At 41.9% G+C, this 18,615-nt stretch overlaps 1 protein-coding gene across 2 annotated transcripts; it reads right to left on the bottom strand.

Moving 5' to 3' along the window:
• Window positions 1-487: 487 nt before the first annotated feature.
• Window positions 488-16,655, bottom strand: lzts3b (leucine zipper, putative tumor suppressor family member 3b). 2 transcript variants are annotated; one of them, XM_087778777.1, is made up of 8 exons: window positions 16,505-16,655; window positions 8,785-9,723; window positions 7,935-8,405; window positions 7,701-7,868; window positions 7,435-7,563; window positions 7,064-7,255; window positions 6,779-7,009; window positions 488-3,809 (listed from the first exon to the last, which is right to left on the bottom strand). In XM_087778777.1, the coding sequence occupies exons 2-8, from the start codon at window positions 9,604-9,606 to the stop codon at window positions 2,940-2,942; spliced, it is 2,883 nt and encodes a 960-aa protein (XP_087634903.1). In that variant the 5' UTR covers window positions 9,607-9,723; window positions 16,505-16,655; the 3' UTR covers window positions 488-2,939. The 2 variants fall into 2 exon arrangements, with proteins under 2 accessions (XP_087634903.1, XP_087634894.1); XM_087778768.1 differs by lacking the exon at window positions 16,505-16,655 and having other exon boundaries at window positions 8,785-9,748.
• Window positions 16,656-18,615: the final 1,960 nt, after the last annotated feature.

Below are 18,615 nucleotides of genomic sequence, written 5' to 3'. Positions count from 1 at the left end.
GGAGGGGGCGCTGGAAGACGAAGGCCAGGTCAAGAACATTTGAATGATAGATTGCAAGAAGGAAGTTAGGAAGTTCGCTCTGCGGGTGATTGAGACACAGGAAACTTGAAAGGGCCATTTGGCCGGAAAAGACGACCTCCTGGGCGGGAAATTTGCCTTAAATATAGCGATGTTTCTACAGATCGAGACCTTTTCTCCGGGACTATTGACCTGTACAGTCGCCGGAAGAAAGTGCGCCCGATCGATCGTAAAGCTTGTATTTTGTTTCACTTGAAGCGGCGAATAAACGATCCGTGACACACTATTGATTGACCATCTTTCTCCACAAAGCGAAGCATAAGAACCGGAAGTGACAGCGTGTTGGAGCGACCGGAACGGACTCAGTTTGACTGTTTTAGAAGTGAACGCAATGAGAAGTTTGATGGAAACAAACACCTGAATTCTTGACGTATCTTTATTATTCTCCAACAAAAGATCATAATCAAGCCAAACATCTGAACATAAACGTAAACATGTATAAAAGCCATAGCAGTTCTAAACAATACTTGAACTACATCAACTACACCAAAGGAAACGTTCTCGACATGATTCACTGAAAGTCTATGTACAGTGAAAAACACATGTTAGGAAAATGTCACAAATGTTCATAGTAATAAAGATGGTAATACTATGTGGTACATGTTCATAGTAATAAAGATGGTAATACTATGTGGTACATGTTCATAGTAATAAAGATGGTAATACTATGTGGTACATCATGTGATGCTGCGTCAACAACACATAGAAAAGCATGATATTCACATGATATTCACATGATATTCACATGATATTCACATGATATTCACATGACTGTACACGTTCATCCTACTCGTGACGCCATCGACGAGTCAGTCTCTGAGAAACAACAACCGATGATTTAAAACATATTCTTTTGCTGTATTGCAACTAAGTCCCTCTATTGATAATCTATTGATCACATGAACACACACACACACACACACACACACACACACACACACACACACACGTACAATCTATGATCGACTCTTTCTCAACATACATTCTACACGTTTGTGGGAAACTTTGGGATTTTGTCTTTCTGTAAATGCACAGCGTGATGAACAAGAGTGTGTAGAGTGTGAAGATTTTGATGATTGTGTGATGATTGTTATGATTGCGAGATGATTGTTATGATTGTGTGAATATTGTGATGATTGTGTAATGATTTTGATGATTGTGTAATGATTGTGTAATGATTTTGATGATTGTGTGAATGTGATGATCGTGTGAAGATTGTGATGATTGTAATGATTGTGTGAAGATTGTGATGATTGTGTGATGATTGTGATGATTGTGTGAAGATTGTGATGATTGTGTGATGATTGTCTGTATAGATTGTGATGATTGTAATGATTGTGTGAAGATTGTGATGGTTGTGTGATAATTGTGATGATTGTGTGATAATTGTGTGATGATTGTGATGATTGTGTGAAGATTGTGATGATTGTAATGGTTGTGTGAAGATTGTGATGATTGTGTGATGATTGTGATGATTGTGTGATGATTGTGATGATTGTGTGAAGATTGTGTGATGATTGTGTGAAGATTGTGTGATGATTGTGTGATGATTGTGTGAAGATTTTCTGATGATTGTGTGAAGATTGTGTGATGATTGTGTGAAGATTGTGTGATGATTGTGTGAAGATTGTGTGATGATTGTGTGAAGATTGTGTGATGATTGTGTGAAGATTGTGTGATGATTGTGTGAAGATTGTGTGATAATTGTGTGATGATAGTGTGATGACTGTGTGAAGATTGTGTGATGATTGTGTGAAGATTGTGTGATGATTGTGTGAAGATTGTGTGATGATTGTGTGATGACTGTGTGCTTCGATCATTTTTACTGTCAGTTTGAAACGAGCTAGTTAAAGTTAAAGCTCTCTGACGACCCCTAGTGTTGGTGTTTAGTCACCGCAGTGAAGGTGAACTGACTCGATCATCTTTTTAACTATTAACACATTATTTTAAAGACAAGCGTTTTACGTATAATAACAATATAAGTCTTGTGTGAAACTCAAACTCACATTTGACTGACACATGTCAAATAAAGCAGCTGTGTTTCTCTCGCCTGGTGATGACGTCACACATCTGACCACAACTGACACACACTCACAACGAACACACACTCGTTAGATTCTGATCCGACAATGTTCCCGATTGTCTTTTTCTTGAACCCAATAATGACGTCACTTCCTGTCTTCCCGCGGCATTGACACGCATGAAGAAGACACGTGTGCTGATTGGTTGAGTGGCTGCACCTGATCACGTGATCCGTATGAAGAACTTGGCAGTTTTTCGTCGTAAACACAAACAATCTTCAAAATGGAAGTAAATATCAGTGACGTCAGAAAATTGAACGTTTGAGTTTCATATTTTAAAAAGTCTTTTTTAAAGCATTTCATTATTTTAAAGAATAGTTTAATTCAATCATTTCTGTGTTGAAAAGTTGAATTTGTTTTTATTTTCATAATTGAATAAAAAAAAAGAAAATTACACATAGAATTTGATATTCTTATTAAAATAATTCAAAACTCCTTTTTTTTAAATTCAATATTATTTAACTCTTTTAAATTCAATATAAATGTTATAATAGAGTCTCCAGACCAAACCAACTGAGCTCAGAGCTACTGATCAAACCGTCAGCCAATCAGACGCCCAGTTTAGTCATGTGATGCATAATCATTTTTGAATGATTGGAACTAGAAGATCAAAGTCTATGAGTAAAATACATTCATTTAATGATAAATATATATATATTTACAAATATTTAATTGAAAATTGAACTTTTCAACGTAGAAATGATTGAATTAATTGACGTCAAAACATCATCAAACGCTTCAAACAGTTCAATCCTGTGACGACACTGATCGACTCCATCTTTAAATCTCTGTGGACTCTATTCTCTCCAGACGCGACGGTCCCGCCCAGGGCGGGGCCAGCTGGTGCAGAGAGGGCGGGGCCTTCTGGTCCTCACAGGGGGGCGAGAGGGTGAGGGTGATGGGGCCCGGGAGGGAGGGCAGGGAGGGCGGAGACTGGGGCGACAGGGCAGGGAGCGAGGGGGGAGGACTGGAGGACGAGGGCGGCGTGGAGGCGGCGGTGGCGCCGGCGGCGGGTTTGGCCCCCAACTGACTCATGCGCTTCTCCAGCGCCTGGTTCTTCTGCAGCGTCTCCACGTAGCTGAGCTGCAGCTGGGCCTGGTACTTCAGAACCCGCTCCTTCTCGTCCTGCCAGGTGTGTCGCTCCTGGTCGAAGTTCAGCGCCTGACGCTCCCTCTGCTGGCGCTCCAGCCTCAGCGCCGCCTGCAGCTGCTCCAGCTGCCGGCGCAGCTCGCCCGCCTCGTCCCAGTCCTGACCCAGCTGGGCCTCGTGACGGAGCTGGGCCTCGTGGCGCAGCTGGGCCTCCTGGCGGAGTTGGGCCTCCTGGCGGAGTTGGGCCTCCTGGCGGAGGTGTGCTTCTTGGCGGAGGAGGGCCTCCCGGTGCAGGTGGGCCTGCATGTCCTGCTGCCTCTGAGCCTCCTGTCTCTGAGCCTTGGCCTCGTCGCTCTGGAGACTCAGCAGCGCGTCGGCCGTCGGCGCCATCGAGGCGTCGCCCCGCGAGCAGTGCACGACCCCCCACGGAGGCAGCAGCCCCGCAGCTGCCAGGTTCGGACTCACAACCACCTCCGCGCCTCGACTCACTTCACTGAGAGCTCGCTTCAGACTCAGAACCTCAGCCTCGAACACACCGAGCTTCTCCCGCAGCACAGACACCTGTTGATACACACACTGTTAATACACACTCTTAATACACACTGTTAATAAACACTGTTAATACACACTGTCAATACACACACTGTTAATACACACCGTTAATACACACTGTTAATACACACTGTTAATACACACTCTTAATACACACTGTTAATACACACTCTTAATACACACTGTTACTACACACTGTTAATACACACTCTTAATACACACTGTTAAAAAACACTGTTAATACACACTCTTAATACACACACACTGTTAATACACACTCTTAATACACACACACTGTTAATACACACTGTTAATACACACTGTTAATACACACTCTTAATACAAACTGTTAATACACACACACTCTTAATACACACTGTTAATACACACTGTTAATACACACTGTGCACTTGAGGTGCACAGAATTCACCTCAGGGATCTGATGTCTTCTTACAGTGAGATGGTGGAAACTGCTAGATCTGATTACATCAGAAAACTGGTAGCAGCAAATAAGAAAAACCCCAAAGTGTTGTTTGACACGATTAATTCTCTCGTGTCTCCTGCTCCTCAAATCACGCCTGTCTTCTGTGAAGCTGACAGCAATGCATTGTTGAGGTTTTTCATTGACAAAATTAAATTGATCAAAGAGAAAATCTCTCCCCCTTTGTTTGGAACCCCTACTGTCTCTGAGCCCCTCTCCTCCTCTTGGTCTTCCTTCACTGCTGTATCTTTGGGTGATATTTCGGCACTAGTGAACAAGACGAAACCCTCCTCTTGCTCAGATGACGTCCTTCCTTGTAGGCTCTTTATCAAAGTATTTGATGTAATTGGCCCCTGAGTTACCAATATGGTGAACCTCTCCCTTTCCACAGGGGTTTTTCCCAATGCATTTAAACATGCCATTGTGGAGCCTCTGCTCAAAAAGCCAGGCTTAGACCCAACTGACCTCAGTAATTTCAGGCATATTTCTAAGCTCCCTTCCTTGTCCAAGATCTTGGAGAAGGTGGTGTCTGAGCAGCTGTTCCTGGATCAGAGCGACATCCATGAGAAGTTTCAGTCTGGCTTCCGTAAACATCACTCTACGGAGACAGTCTTATTGAAAGTGTCCAGTGACATCATGATGTCGGCTGACTCGGGTCAATACACTGTTCTGGGTCTGTTGGATCTGTTGTCAGCCTTTGACACAGTTGATCACCAGATCCTGCTGAGAAGACTGAGGGATGAAGACTGTCTGGGTCTGTGTTAGAATGGTTCTCATCTTGCCTTTCTGGGCGCAGTTTTAGTGTATCTGTCAATCAAATGAGGTCTGAATCATCTGTTGTGTGGAGTCCCTCAAGGTTCTGTTCTGGGTCCTTTATTGTTTTTGCTGTACTTGATTCCCCTCGGTAAAATCATTCAGAGATTTCCAGATGTTTCTTATCACATTTTTGCTGATGACATCCAGCTCTACTGCTCTGTTGATCCAACTGAGCTCCAGAGGCTGAACTTAGTCAATTGTTTGCTAGAAATCAAACAATGAGTGAAAACACTGAGAAACCTGGGTGTTGTATTTGATAAAGACATGTCTCTTGTTCAACACTGAACGAAACTGACCAGAATCTGTTTCCTTCAACTGAGAAAAATCTAAACTTAGGAAAATGTTGCCACAACATCATCTGGATCTTATAATCCATGTGTTTGTTTCTTCTCGCCTGGACTATTGTAACAGTTTGTTTTGTGTCTTAACAAGAAGGATCGTCTCGCCTGCAGTTCATACAAAACTCAGAATTCTGAGCCGCTCTAGTAGAAGAACTCACATTTCTCTGATCCTTAAAACTCTTCACTGGCTTCCAGTTTCTTTCAGGATCATTTTAAAATTCTGGTTCTTACTTTCAGATCTATTCATGGTCAGACCTTCCGTCAGTGATCTGATCCAGACTTACACCCCAGCTCGGGCTCTGAGGTCTGTGGATCAGAATCTAGTGATTGTTCCTGAACTTCCGGACCAGAGGAGAGAAATCCTTCCAGACTGTTGCTCCTAAGCTTTAGAACCATCTCTGTGTTTGATGATCTACTGACTCCTTCAAGAAACATCTGTGTTTGATGATCTACTGACTCCTTCAAGAAACATCTGTGTTTGATGATCTACTGACTCCTTCAAGAAACATGTGTTTGATGATCTACTGACTCCTTCAAGAAACATCTCTGTGTTTGATGATCTACTGACTCCTTCAAGAAACATCTCTGTGTTTGATGATCTACTGACTCCTTCAAGAAACATCTCTGTGTTTGATGATCTACTGACTCCTTCAAGAAACATCTGTGTTTGATGATCTACTGACTCCTTCAAGAAACATCTGTGTTTGATGATCTACTGACTCCTTCAAGAAACATCTGTGTTTGATGATCTACTGACTCCTTCAAGAAACATCTGTGTTTGATGATCTACTGACTCCTTCAAGAAACATCTGTGTTTGATGATCTACTGACTCCTTCAAGAAACATCTGTGTTTGATGATCTACTGACTCCTTCAAGAAACATCTTAAGACGTTTTTGTTTGTTCAGGCTTTTCCTTGATTTTCTGGAACTCCTGTTGTGTTATCAGTTTTATCTTGATCTTTAAAGTATATACTTTATTGAATATTGTTTCGATTGTTTAAGTGCTTTGTGACCCTGGTCTGGAAAAGCTCTATATAAATACAAATTACTTACTTGCTTACTGTTAATACACACTCTTAATAAACACACACTGTTAATACACACTGTTAATACACATTCACTGTTAATACACACAAGTGTGTATTTGTGTGTTAAAGTGTGTCTGTGTGTGTATGTGTGTATTCAAGTGTGTATGTGTGTTCAAGTGGGTATGTGTGGGTATGTGTGTGTGTGTGTGTAAGTGTGTAAGTGTGTATGTGTGTGTGTGTGTGTAAGTGTGTATGTGTGTGTGTGTGTGTAAGTGTGTATGTGTGGGTATGTGTGTGTGTGTGTGACTCACCTCCGACAGAGTCCTCCTCAGGTCCGCCTCACACTTCTCCAGCTCAAGACTCTTGGTGCTGTACGAGTCCTTCAGGCCCAGCATTGTGTCCTCCTGCTCCCTGAGCTGAGCGTTGAGCTCCTTCAGTTGACCCCTGAGGGCCACCATCTCTCCGGCCCTCTGGGTCACCTCGGCCTGACTCTCTCGAAGCTGCTGCTTGAGCAGAGAGATCTCTCCGGCCTTCTGACACACCTGGGGTCACACGGGTGAGTCAGGACGGGTCGGGTCACGGAGGGCGGAGCTCACCTCCCACTTGGTCTCCTCCAGGCGAGGCAAGATGTCCGCCTGCTCCTTCCTGTAGTCCAGACACTTCCTTTCCAGCTCCTCCCTCTGAGCCAGCAGAGCCGCCATTTCCTCCTGAAGACGCCGCTTGTCCTGAGACAGACGACTGATCTGAGCCTGAAGAGCCGTCTGTGACCTCTGAGCCCGTCGGGTCACCTGAGGGTTGAACAATGTTATAGTTAATTACTTAGTTAGTTAATTAGATTATAGTTGAAAATTGTTTGATTATAGTTGAAAATTGTTTGATTATAGTTGAAAATTGAACTGAATAACAAATAACAATTGAATAACGTCAATAAAAAAGAGTGAACAGCAACAGTGAGAAGGTAGTATACCTGTTGCAGACGTGAGGCGTAGTTCTGTCTCAGCTCGTCCATCTGTCGCTCCCACACTCGTTGCTTCTCCTCAAACACTTGAATGATGGCAGCCTCGCTTTGGTCCAGGTTCCTGCGCATGTGCTGCACCTGAAGGCGACACCATCAGCCGTTTGAGTCGCAACATAACTCACAACCCACCTCCTCCCAGATAACTATGTATTGCTTTTGAACTTTGACCTCCCGGTGTTTTATTGAGAAGGATGGATCAATGAAGTGCTACAGACCTCCTGCTCCTTCTCCCACAGCCGGTCCTCCAGGTCCTGGATGATGTCGTCGGATGAGGGCGACGGGCGCAGAGGTCCAGGAGCGTCACTCAGGTGACTGAGTCGCTGATACGACGAGGAGCTCTTGCCAGAAGACGAGCGCCCGCTGTCAGACGTGCTCAGTCCGTTCTGAGAGAACAACAAGTTCAGTCACTAGAAGCTTCACCTCCTCATCTTCTGGAGTACCTGGAGTACCTGGTATCCCGGCTTGTCCAGCTTCTCCAGACCTGCTGCCGCACCCACCATGCCCAAGCGGTTGATATGACTGGTGGAAGCACTGAGAGGGCCCAGAACAGCTGGAGGGACACACCCAGAACCAGAGCCAGTGTAGGTGGGCAGGCTGGTCAGGGAGTTCCTGCCCGAGTCTGACATCCCTCCCTGGACCGCCTCGTTCCCGTTACCCATACCCTCGTTCCTGCCCGCCCTCACTGGGCTCTCCTGGTCGAGGAGCAGGGCTTCAGGCACCTCTCCTGACTCTCCTCCACCTCCATCCCTGCACCTCCTGCTACCTCTGCTCTCACTGAAACCTTCACTCCTTCCTTCCGCTTTGCCCTCGCAGCCGGCTCCTCCAGCCTGGCCCACCAGGTTTTGCATGGAGTGGAAACTTTTGGGGACCACTGGTTTGAAAGCTGACGGACGGACAAGGCCGGAATTGCTTTGCATGGCCTGAGAACACATGAAGAAACAAGTGAACGGAACCACTCGGGCAGAAGAATCGAGATTGGATGGTGGATTTGTGTAAGGGTTAAGTTTAAATTTTAGGGATAAAGTTAGGGTTAGGGGTTAGGGTTAGGTTTAAGGTTAGGCTGAGGATTAAGGATAGGGTAAGGGTTAGAATTAGGGTTAGGGTTAGGGTTAGGGTTAGGGTTAGGGTTAGGGTTAGGGTTAGGGTTAGGGTTAGGGTTAGGGTAAGGGTTAGGGTTAGGGATAGGGATAGGGATAGGGATAGGGATAGGGATAGGGATAGGGATAGGGATAGGGATAGGGATAGGGATAGGGATAGGGTTAGGGTTAGGGTTAGGGTTAGGGTCGGGGTTAGGATTACCTGCTCCAGTTTGCCAGACACGGCCATGATCTTCGGGGGGTTGTGCCCGCCTTGGTTGTGCCCGCCTTGGTTGTTCTCGCCGTCGTTCCGAGTCAGAACCATGTCCCTGTGCTGGTGCGTGTTCATGCCCACGCTGGTCTTCTCGGGCGCACCTCGTCCCATGACGTTCCCACAAACATCCAGACCAGCAGCCTGCATCTCTCGGTCTCGTTCTCTCTCCTGCCTCTCGTTCTCCAGCCTCTCTCTCTCCCGCTCTCTCTCTCTCTCCCTCTCTCTTTCCCTCTCTCTCTCTATCTTCTCTCGCTCTATCCTCTCCCGTTCCCTCTCTCGTGCCCTCTCCCTCTCTCGCTCCCTCTCTCTCTCCAGCCTCTCCCTCTCCACTCGTTCCCGCTCTCTCTCTCGGTTCCTCTCTCTCTCGCGCTCCCTCTCGAGCCTCTCTCGGTCCCAGTCTCGGTCCCGGTCCCGGTCTCTCCCCCTCTCTCGCTGCCTCTCCCACTCCCTCCTGCCTGCTCCGGTGCCACAGTCCATCTGGTTGTTGTTGCAGGCGGCCGTCATGGTACAGTCCGTGTTGGTGGTGGAGGCGGTCTCGGTTGGTCGATCGGTACAGGTGCCGGTGCCGACGCTGACGCTCCCACGTTCATCGCTGGACGCCGTCCCGTCCGATATAGCTGCCGGGTGTCGTGGCAGTCGCTCGGCGCTGCAGCTGCGGTCAGCCGGGCAGCGGCGAGACAATGGCGGGGCTCGCGGCAGTGTAGTTCTGGTGCCTACCGACTTCATGGCAAACTCTTGCTCTCCTGCCACCCCGCTGCCAACACTGCCCATAGCCGGGGTCAAAGGTCAGGGGTTAGAGGTTAGCAGTCAGGATGGGGGAGTGTCACAGATACATTTGGAAGTAGTGTGCGTCATCACAACCTGAAGCAGGAAGTGCGGGCACACACACTGGAGGACACACAGAAAGGACAGTTATTATATCACTGTTTTAGGTTCGTTACATTAATTAACAACATCATATCTTGTTGCTCAAATACTGACTTATTGACATGTAGAGAGTACTCTGATGACATCGATGTAACCAATCACTGCTTCCGGTCGGTATAATGGCTGCTAGCTAGCTAGCTAGCACGGTAAGAAGCTAGTTTGTAATTAGTTCAGCTCATAACATCTACATATTTAATACCACAAAAAATGCAGTTGAAGAGATGTTTTTACCTAAGTAAGTGTGTACGGAGGTCGGTGATGGTAGGAAGCTAGTAACTAGGTAGTGAGCTAGCTTGGTAGAAAAGCTAGTTTAGTATGTATAAGGGTAGTTAGGTAGGTAGGTGTAATGGTAGCTAAGTAGGTAGGTAGGTAGTTAGGTAGGTAGGTGTGATAGTAGCTAAGTAGGTAGGTAGGTAGGTAGTTAGGTAGGTAGGTAGGTAACTATGATGGTAGGAAGCTAGTAACTAGGTAGCAAGCTAGCTTGGTAAAAAAGCTAGTTTGGTAAGTATGAAGGCAGCTGGTTAGGTAAGCTTCAGGCCATCAAAGACAAACATCTGCTTATAAATGTCTAGGTTTATCAAGAAAAAGTCATATTATTCATTAAAGTAGCAACAGGAACTGTGTTCCATTGTGGGAACAAAATGAAAACAACAAAGAACAATCCAAAGACCCTTCGACAAGTTTCTAGATCATGAACCCACTTACACATCAGATGACGAGAGAATCTGACACAAATATGTCATATACTGTATATGTGTTAGAAGGTCAAATATAACACAACTAGGAACACCTCGTTCTCTATCATGGTGAATGAATCCTTTCTCAGGATTTTATTTTATTTTTGCAACTAGTTGCTAGTGACTTTTCAGTTTCACTGTCCTGGTTTAGATTAGACAGTTTTAATTATTTTTTACTTTGTTTTGGTATAAATTTCCTTTTAATGTTTATTTTGTATCATTGATATAATGGTAGGTATAATAGCAGGTATGATGATGTTAGTAAGTTAGTAAGTAAGTAATATTTGTGGAGCGCTAGAATGATGGTAGGTAGTTATGATGACAGGTATGATGGTCTATTATAGCAGGTATAATGGAAGGAGTTATGATGGTTTGTATAATGGTAGGTAGGATGGTAGGTGGGTATGACGGTAGGTAGGTAGGTTTAATGGTAGGTAGATATGATGATGGTAGGTAGTTATGATGGTAGGTATAATGGCAGGTATGATGTTATCTTGACCTTTAAAGTATATACTTTATTGGGTATTGTTTGATTGTTTAAGCGCTTTGTGACCCTGGTCTGGAAAAGTTCTATATAAATACAAATGACTTACTTACTTACTTAAGTAGTTATGATGGCTTTACTTGCAGGTATGGTGGTAGGTAGTTATGATGGTAAGTATAATGGTAGGTAGGTATGATTGTAGGTATGATGGTAGGTATGATGAAAGGTATGATGGTAGGTAGGTATGATTGTAGGTATGATGGTAGGTATGATGGTAGGTATGATGGTAGGTATGATGAAAGGTATGATGGTAGGTATGATGGTAGGTAGGTATGAATGTAGGTATGATGGTAGGTAGGTATGATTGTAGGTATGATGGTAGGTATGATTGTAGGTATGATGGTAGGTATGATGAAAGGTATGATGGTAGGTAGGTATGATTGTAGGTATGATGGTAGGTATGATGAAAGGTATGATGGTAGGTATGATGGTAGGTAGGTATGAATGTAGGTATGATGGTAGGTATGATGGTAGGTAGGTATGATTGTATGTATGATGGTAGGTAGGTATGAATGTAGGTATGATGAAAGGTATGATGGTAGGTATGAATGTAGGTATGATGAAAGGTATGATGGTAGGTATGAATGTAGGTATGATTGTAGGTATGATGGTAGGTATGAATGTAGGTATGATGAAAGGTATGATGGTAGGTATGATGGTAGGTATGATGGTAGGTATGATGAAAGGTATGATTGTAGGTATGATGGTAGGTATGATGGTAGGTATGATGAAAGGTATGATGGTAGGTATGATGGTAGGTATGATGAAAGGTATGATGGTAGGTATGATGGTAGGTATGATGAAAGGTATGATTGTAGGTATGATGGTAGGTATGATGAAAGGTATGATGGTAGGTATGATGGTAGGTAGGTATGAATGTAGGTATGATGGTAGGTTGGTATGATTACATTTCTAGCCATATATTGAATATCACAGATATCATGACATTATCATGATCGTCACAGTATCACGTGAGTCCGTGTCGTTCCACCTCCACTACAACCTTCTAGAAGCTGAAACTAGTAACTCACGATTCCATGCTGTGGCGATGTTTGAAATAAACTGTATAAAACTTCTAACAAAAGAATAAAAACTGTTCTGTGCGAACATTAAAGTTCGTCAATAACTAGTCTTATGTAAACCAAGACAGTGATTGTGAAAAATAATTAGCAACTAGTTTTGTGTAAACTTCGTCTCAATCCAACTTTAACAACAGCAAAAACAAGATAAGAATCTCATTTAAATAAAACATTAAAATACATTTCAGTATGAAACCAATCATGTGCAGTTATTTTCATGTGTACCTACGAGGATACAGCTAAGATCTTTGGGTCAAACTGGACACATGAAGGCAGTTATAGGTAGTTATGATGGTAGGTATGATGGTAGGTAGATATAAATGTAGGTATGATGGTAGGTAGATATAAATGTAGGTATGATGGTAGGTAGATATAAATGTAGGTATGATGGCAGGTAGGTATAAATGTAGGTATGATGGTAGGTATGATGGTAGGTATGATGGTAGGTAGGTATAAATGTAGGTATGATGGTAGGTATGATGGTAGGTAGGTATAAATGTAGGTATGAATGTAGGTATGATGGTAGGTATGATGGTAGGTATGATGGTAGGTATGATGGCAGGTAGGTATAAATGTAGGTATGATGGTATGTATGATGGTAGGTATGATGGTAGGTAGGTATAAATGTAGGTATGATGGTAGGTATGATGGTAGGTAGGTATAAATGTAGGTATGAATGTAGGTATGATGGTAGGTATGATGGTAGGTAGGTATGAATGTAGGTATGATGGTAGGTAGGTATAAATGTAGGTATGAATGTAGGTATGATGGTAGGTATGATGGTAGGTAGGTATAAATGTAGGTATAAATGTAGGTATGATGGTAGGTATGATGGTAGGTAGGTATAAATGTAGGTATGAATGTAGGTATGATGGTAAGTATGATGGTAGGTAGGTATAAATGTAGGTATGATGGTAGGTATGATGGTAGGTAGGTATAAATGTAGGTATGAATGTAGGTATGATGGTAGGTATGATGGTAGGTAGGTATAAATGTAGGTATGATGGTAGGTAGGTATAAATGTAGGTATGAATGTAGGTATGATGGTAGGTATGATGGTAGGTAGGTATAAATGTAGGTATGAATGTAGGTATGATGGTAGGTATGATGGTAGGTAGGTATAAATGTAGGTATGATGGTAGGTAGGTATAAATGTAGGTATGATGGTAGGTAGGTATAAATGTAGGTATGATGGTAGGTAGGTATAAATGTAGGTATGATGGTAGGTAGGTATAAATGTAGGTATGATGGTAGGTAGGTATAAATGTAGGTATGATGGTAGGTAGGTATAAATGTAGATATGATGGTAGGTAGATATAAATGTAGGTATGATGGCAGGTAGGTATAAATGTAGGTATGATGGTAGGTAGGTATAAATGTAGGTATGATGGTAGGTAGGTATAAATGTAGGTATGATGGTAGGTAGGTATAAATGTAGGTATGATGGTAGGTAGGTATAAATGTAGGTATGATGGTAGGTAGGTATAAATGTAGGTATGATGGTAGGTAGGTATAAATGTAGGTATGATGGTAGGTAGGTATAAATGTAGGTATGATGGTAGGTAGGTATAAATGTAGGTATGATGGTAGGTAGATATAAATGTAGGTATGATGGCAGGTAGGTATAAATGTAGGTATGATGGTAGGTAGGTATAAATGTAGGTATGATGGTAGGTATGATGGTAGGTAGGTATAAATGTAGGTATGATGGTAGGTATGATGGTAGGTAGGTATAAATGTAGGTATGAATGTAGGTATGATGGTAGGTATGATGGTAGGTAGGTATAAATGTAGGTATGATGGTAGGTAGGTATAAATGTAGGTATGATGGTAGGTAGGTATAAATGTAGGTATGATGGTAGGTAGGTATAAATGTAGGTATGATGGTAGGTAGGTATAAATGTAGGTATGATGGTGGGTAGGTATAAATGTAGGTATGATGGTAGGTAGGTATAAATGTAGGTATGATGGTAGGTAGGTATAAATGTAGGTATGATGGTAGGTATGATGGTAGGTAGGTATAAATGTAGGTATGATGGTAGGTATGATGGTAGGTAGGTATAAATGTAGGTATGATGGTAGGTATGGTGGTAGGTAGGTATAAATGTAGGTATGATGGTAGGTAGGTATAAATGTAGGTATGATGGTAGGTATTGATGTAGGTATGATGGTAGGTATGATGGTAGGTAGGTATAAATGTAGGTATGATGGTAGGTACGTATTAATGTAGGTATTGATAGTAGGTAGGTATAAATGTAGGTATGATGGTAGGTATGATAGTAGGTAGGTATAAATGTAGGTATTGATAGTAGGTACGTATTAATGTAGGTATTGATGGTAGGTAGGTATAAATGTAGGTATGATGGTAGGTATTGATGTAGGTATGATGGTAGGGATGATGGTAGGTAGGTATAAATGTAGGTATGATTGTATTTATGATGGTAGGTAAAATGGTAGTTATAATGGTAGATAGTTATGATGGTTAGTATAATTGCAGGTATGATGGTAGGTATAATTGTAATTATGATGGTAGGTATAATGGCAGGTATGATGGTAGGTAGTTATGATGAAAGGTTTGATGGTCTTTAATAGTAGGTATAATGGTAGGTATGATGGTAAGCAGTTATGATGATGTTAGTAAGTAAGTAAGTAATATCTGTAGAGCACTATGATGACAGGTATGATAATAGGTAGGTATGATGGTAAGTAGTTATGATGGTTGGTATAATGGTAGGTATGATGGTAGGTTTGTATGATGGTAGGTAGGTAGGTTTAATGGTAGGTAGATATGATGATGGTCATGGTAGTTATGACAGGTATGATGGTAGCTATGACAGGTATGCTGGTAGTTATGACAGGTATGATGGTAGTTATGGCAGGTATGATGGTAGTTATGACAGGTATGATGATAGTTATGACAGGTATGATGGTAGTTATGACAGGTATGATGGTAGTTATGACAGGTATGATGATAGTTATGACAGGTATGATGGTAGTTATGACAGGTATGATGATAGTTATGACAGGTATGATGGTAGTTATGACAGGTATGATGGTAGTTATGACAGGTATGATGATAGTTATGACAGGTATGATGGTAGTTATGACAGGTATGATGGTAGTTATGGCAGGTATGATGGTAGTTATAACAGGTATGATGATAGTTATGACAGGTGTGATGGTAGTTATGACAGGTATGATGGTAGTTATGACAGGTATGATGGTAGTTATGACAGGTATGATGGTAGTTATGACAGGAGTGATGGTAGTTATGACAGGTATGATGGTAGTTATGACAGGTGTGATGGTAGTTATGATGGTAGTTGTGATGGTAGTTATGACAGGTATGATGGTAGTTATGACAGGTGTGATGGTAGTTATGACAGGTATGGTGGTAGTTATGATGGTAGTTGTGATGGTAGTTATGACAGGTGTGATGGTAGTTATGGCAGGTATGATGGTAGTTATGATGGTAGTTATGATGGTAGTTGTGATGGTAGTTATGACAGGTGTGATGGTAGTTATGACAGGTATGATGGTAGTTATGATGGTAGTTGTGATGGTAGTTACGACAGGTGTGATGGTAGTTATGACAGGTATGATGGTAGTTATGATGGTAGTTGTGATGGTAGTTATGACAGTTGTGATGGTAGTTATGGCAGGTATGATGGTAGTTATGACAAGTGTGATGGTAGTTATGATGGTAGTTGTGATGGTAGTTATGACAGGTGTGATGGTAGTTATGACAGGTGTGATGGTAGTTATGACAGGTATGATGGTAGTTATGATGGTAGTTGTGATGGTAGTTATGACAGGTATGATGGTAGTTATGATGGTAGTTGTGATGGTAGTTATGACAGGTGTGATGGTAGTTATGACAGGTATGATGGTAGTTATGATGGTAGTTGTGATGGTAGTTATGACAGGTGTGATGGTAGTTATGACAGGTGTGATGGTAGTTATGACAGGTATGATGGTAGTTATGATGGTAGTTGTGATGGTAGTTATGACATGGTTGAATGGTAAACAGGTTAATGTGAAACAACTAAACAGGATAATCCAGTTGAATAAATCAGTGTATTTTTGAACAAACTAACACATGATAGTTAATGTTCAGTGGCTTCAGGAGATGATCTGCAGCAGAAACATCAACGTGGATCAGGTGAGACTGAAGCGAGATACGATGGCTTCCATCAGTAGTAGTCCGTCTCCCCTCCTCCCCTCACGACTCCCTGCATCTGCTTCAGCAACATCCGCATCCTGCGCCTCACAGGCCCAGACCATCAACAAACACCTGGACCGTCTGAACGTCACAAAGCTTCCGTCGAACACTCTGACATTGACGTCGATCCTGCAGCAGCGGCTCGTCGAGCGATACTCACTCTTCTGGGGCAAAGATGGCAGCCGGAGAGGAAGGACCTGGAGCTGCTCGTCCTGGTCCCGCTGCTCCCGCTGCTCCCGCTGCTCCCGCTGCTTCAGAACCTCCGAGCCTCTGGCGGGGATGAAGCCGTCGATCGCTGTCAGCGTCGGATGCTGATGATGGAGGTTCTGTTGGTTCATCAGCTGAGAGACACACACCCACCTCTGGACACGCCCCTTCACCCCCACCAGTGACGCGTCAAGTTCATCAACACATGATGACAATTTACACACTCGTCACACGATGTTCTTGATCATTATTTTATTGATTATTAACGAATCTTTATATTATTTATATTATGACATTATTACGTTTATATCCTGAGGGTTTTATTTGATTGATTATTATCAAACGAATCGTTTCATTATTTCTATAATAACTTTATTACGTTTATATCCTCAGGGTTTTATTTTATTGATTATTATCAAACGAATCGTTTCATTATTTCTATAATAACATTATTACGTTTATATCCTCAGGGTTTTATTTTATTGATTATTATCAAACGAATCTTTTCATTATTTCTATAATAACATTATTACGTTTATATCCTCAGGGTTTTATTTTATTGATTATTATCAAACGAATCTTTTCATTATTTCTATAATAACATTATTACGTTTTTATCCTCAGGGTTTTATTTTATTGATTATTATCAAACGAATCTTTTCATTATTTCTATAATAACATTATTACGTTTATATCCTCAGGGTTTTATTTTATTGATTATTATCAAACGAATCGTTTCATTATTTCTATAATAACATTATAACGTTTTTATCCTCAGGGTTTTATTTGATTCATCTCGTATTTATTTCGTTCATTCTGTTCCATTCACTGTGAAAACTGTGGCAACAAATTGACACATAATCAAACTAAATATATTTATTATTTAATTATTCTAAAGCATTGAAAACATAAACTTAACTTAAACAAACACAGTTCTTGCTCATCAAAGCAATAATTAAAGAAAAGTTATATCTTTATTTCTATTCAATCTTTTAAGAAAATGTATATTTAAGTCTAAACTTTTGATATTTAGTGATGAAGGTGAAATTGATTTACATTCGCTAGATTCCTACATACAAATATTTGTTTTGCATTCATTTATGTTATATTAGTTCATTATAAATCAACATTGCATCTTTATGACGTCATAAAGTCAAATATTATTGTCTTTTACTCGCACTTTTGCAGGTGATTTTTTAAAAAATTGAATCAGAAAAAACAAAAACAAATAACTTTGGACGCACTTATAGAAACACACACTTTAATAATGGAGCCAACCGTGAACTCCCATGATGCATTTCTGCAAGACTGCTCTCCTACTGGTCACTACAATATTATATATAATTATATTAGTGTTTAAATGTTTAAAATCAACATCAATGAGATTCATTTTCTTGTGACTTTCCTGGTGAATATTATTTTATTCTACTCGTGGTTCTTGGTTCATTTTATTATAAAAAGAAATTCATGAAAGTATTTCATGTTTTGTGCCGATTCGTTATTGTATATATTAATATCTAATTAATATTCATTTAATGAATCAGTTTATTGAGTCACAACGATGGACGTGTCCTGAGATAATGAACATTTTTTCTTCCTTGTTTCTTCTAAACCTGACAAACAAAGGTAAGGTGAGGTAGAACTTTAAGGGTCTCATGTGAGCGTCTGCTGGCGGCTCTTGATGGCGTGGATCTTGATGGCGTGGATCTTGATGGCGTGGATCTTGATGGCGTGGATCTTGTGCTGCACGTATCCCAGCGACGCCACGCACACGACCATCAGACCCACGCAGAAGAAGACCAGACCCTGACGCACGCCCCACGTGGACGCCAGGATGATGGACGCCACCACGGTGAAGGCCGACGCCCCGGAGAAGTATTTGATGAAGCGACAGGACAGATGTTCCTCGCCGGGTTCTTCCATGTCGGTTCCACCGCCGACAGGTTTCCTCCGTGTTTATGTTCTCGCCGACTCGTGATGTCATCGCTCTTCAAAGATCTGATGACATCATCGTTCAAAGACGTGATGACGTCACGTTCAAAGATCTGATGACATCACGTTCAA

Source organism: Callionymus lyra, chromosome 1 (assembly GCF_982586985.1).
Source record: "Callionymus lyra chromosome 1, fCalLyr1.hap1.1, whole genome shotgun sequence".
NCBI lineage: Eukaryota > Metazoa > Chordata > Actinopteri > Syngnathiformes > Callionymidae > Callionymus > Callionymus lyra.
This window is presented reverse-complemented; position numbering and strand designations above follow the sequence as displayed.

Bases quoted from the DNA above. Each gene is read 5' to 3' on its own strand.
- lzts3b (XM_087778777.1), bottom strand. From the start codon at position 9,606: ATGGGCAGTGTTGGCAGCGGGGTGGCAGGAGAGCAAGAGTTTGCCATG. The intron at 8,406-8,784 runs GTAATCCTAACC...ATGTGTTCTCAG, and splicing joins TGTCTGGCAAACTGGAGCAG to GCCATGCAAAGCAATTCCGG. The intron at 7,256-7,434 runs GTATACTACCTT...TTCAACCCTCAG, and splicing joins ACGCCTCACGTCTGCAACAG to GTGACCCGACGGGCTCAGAG.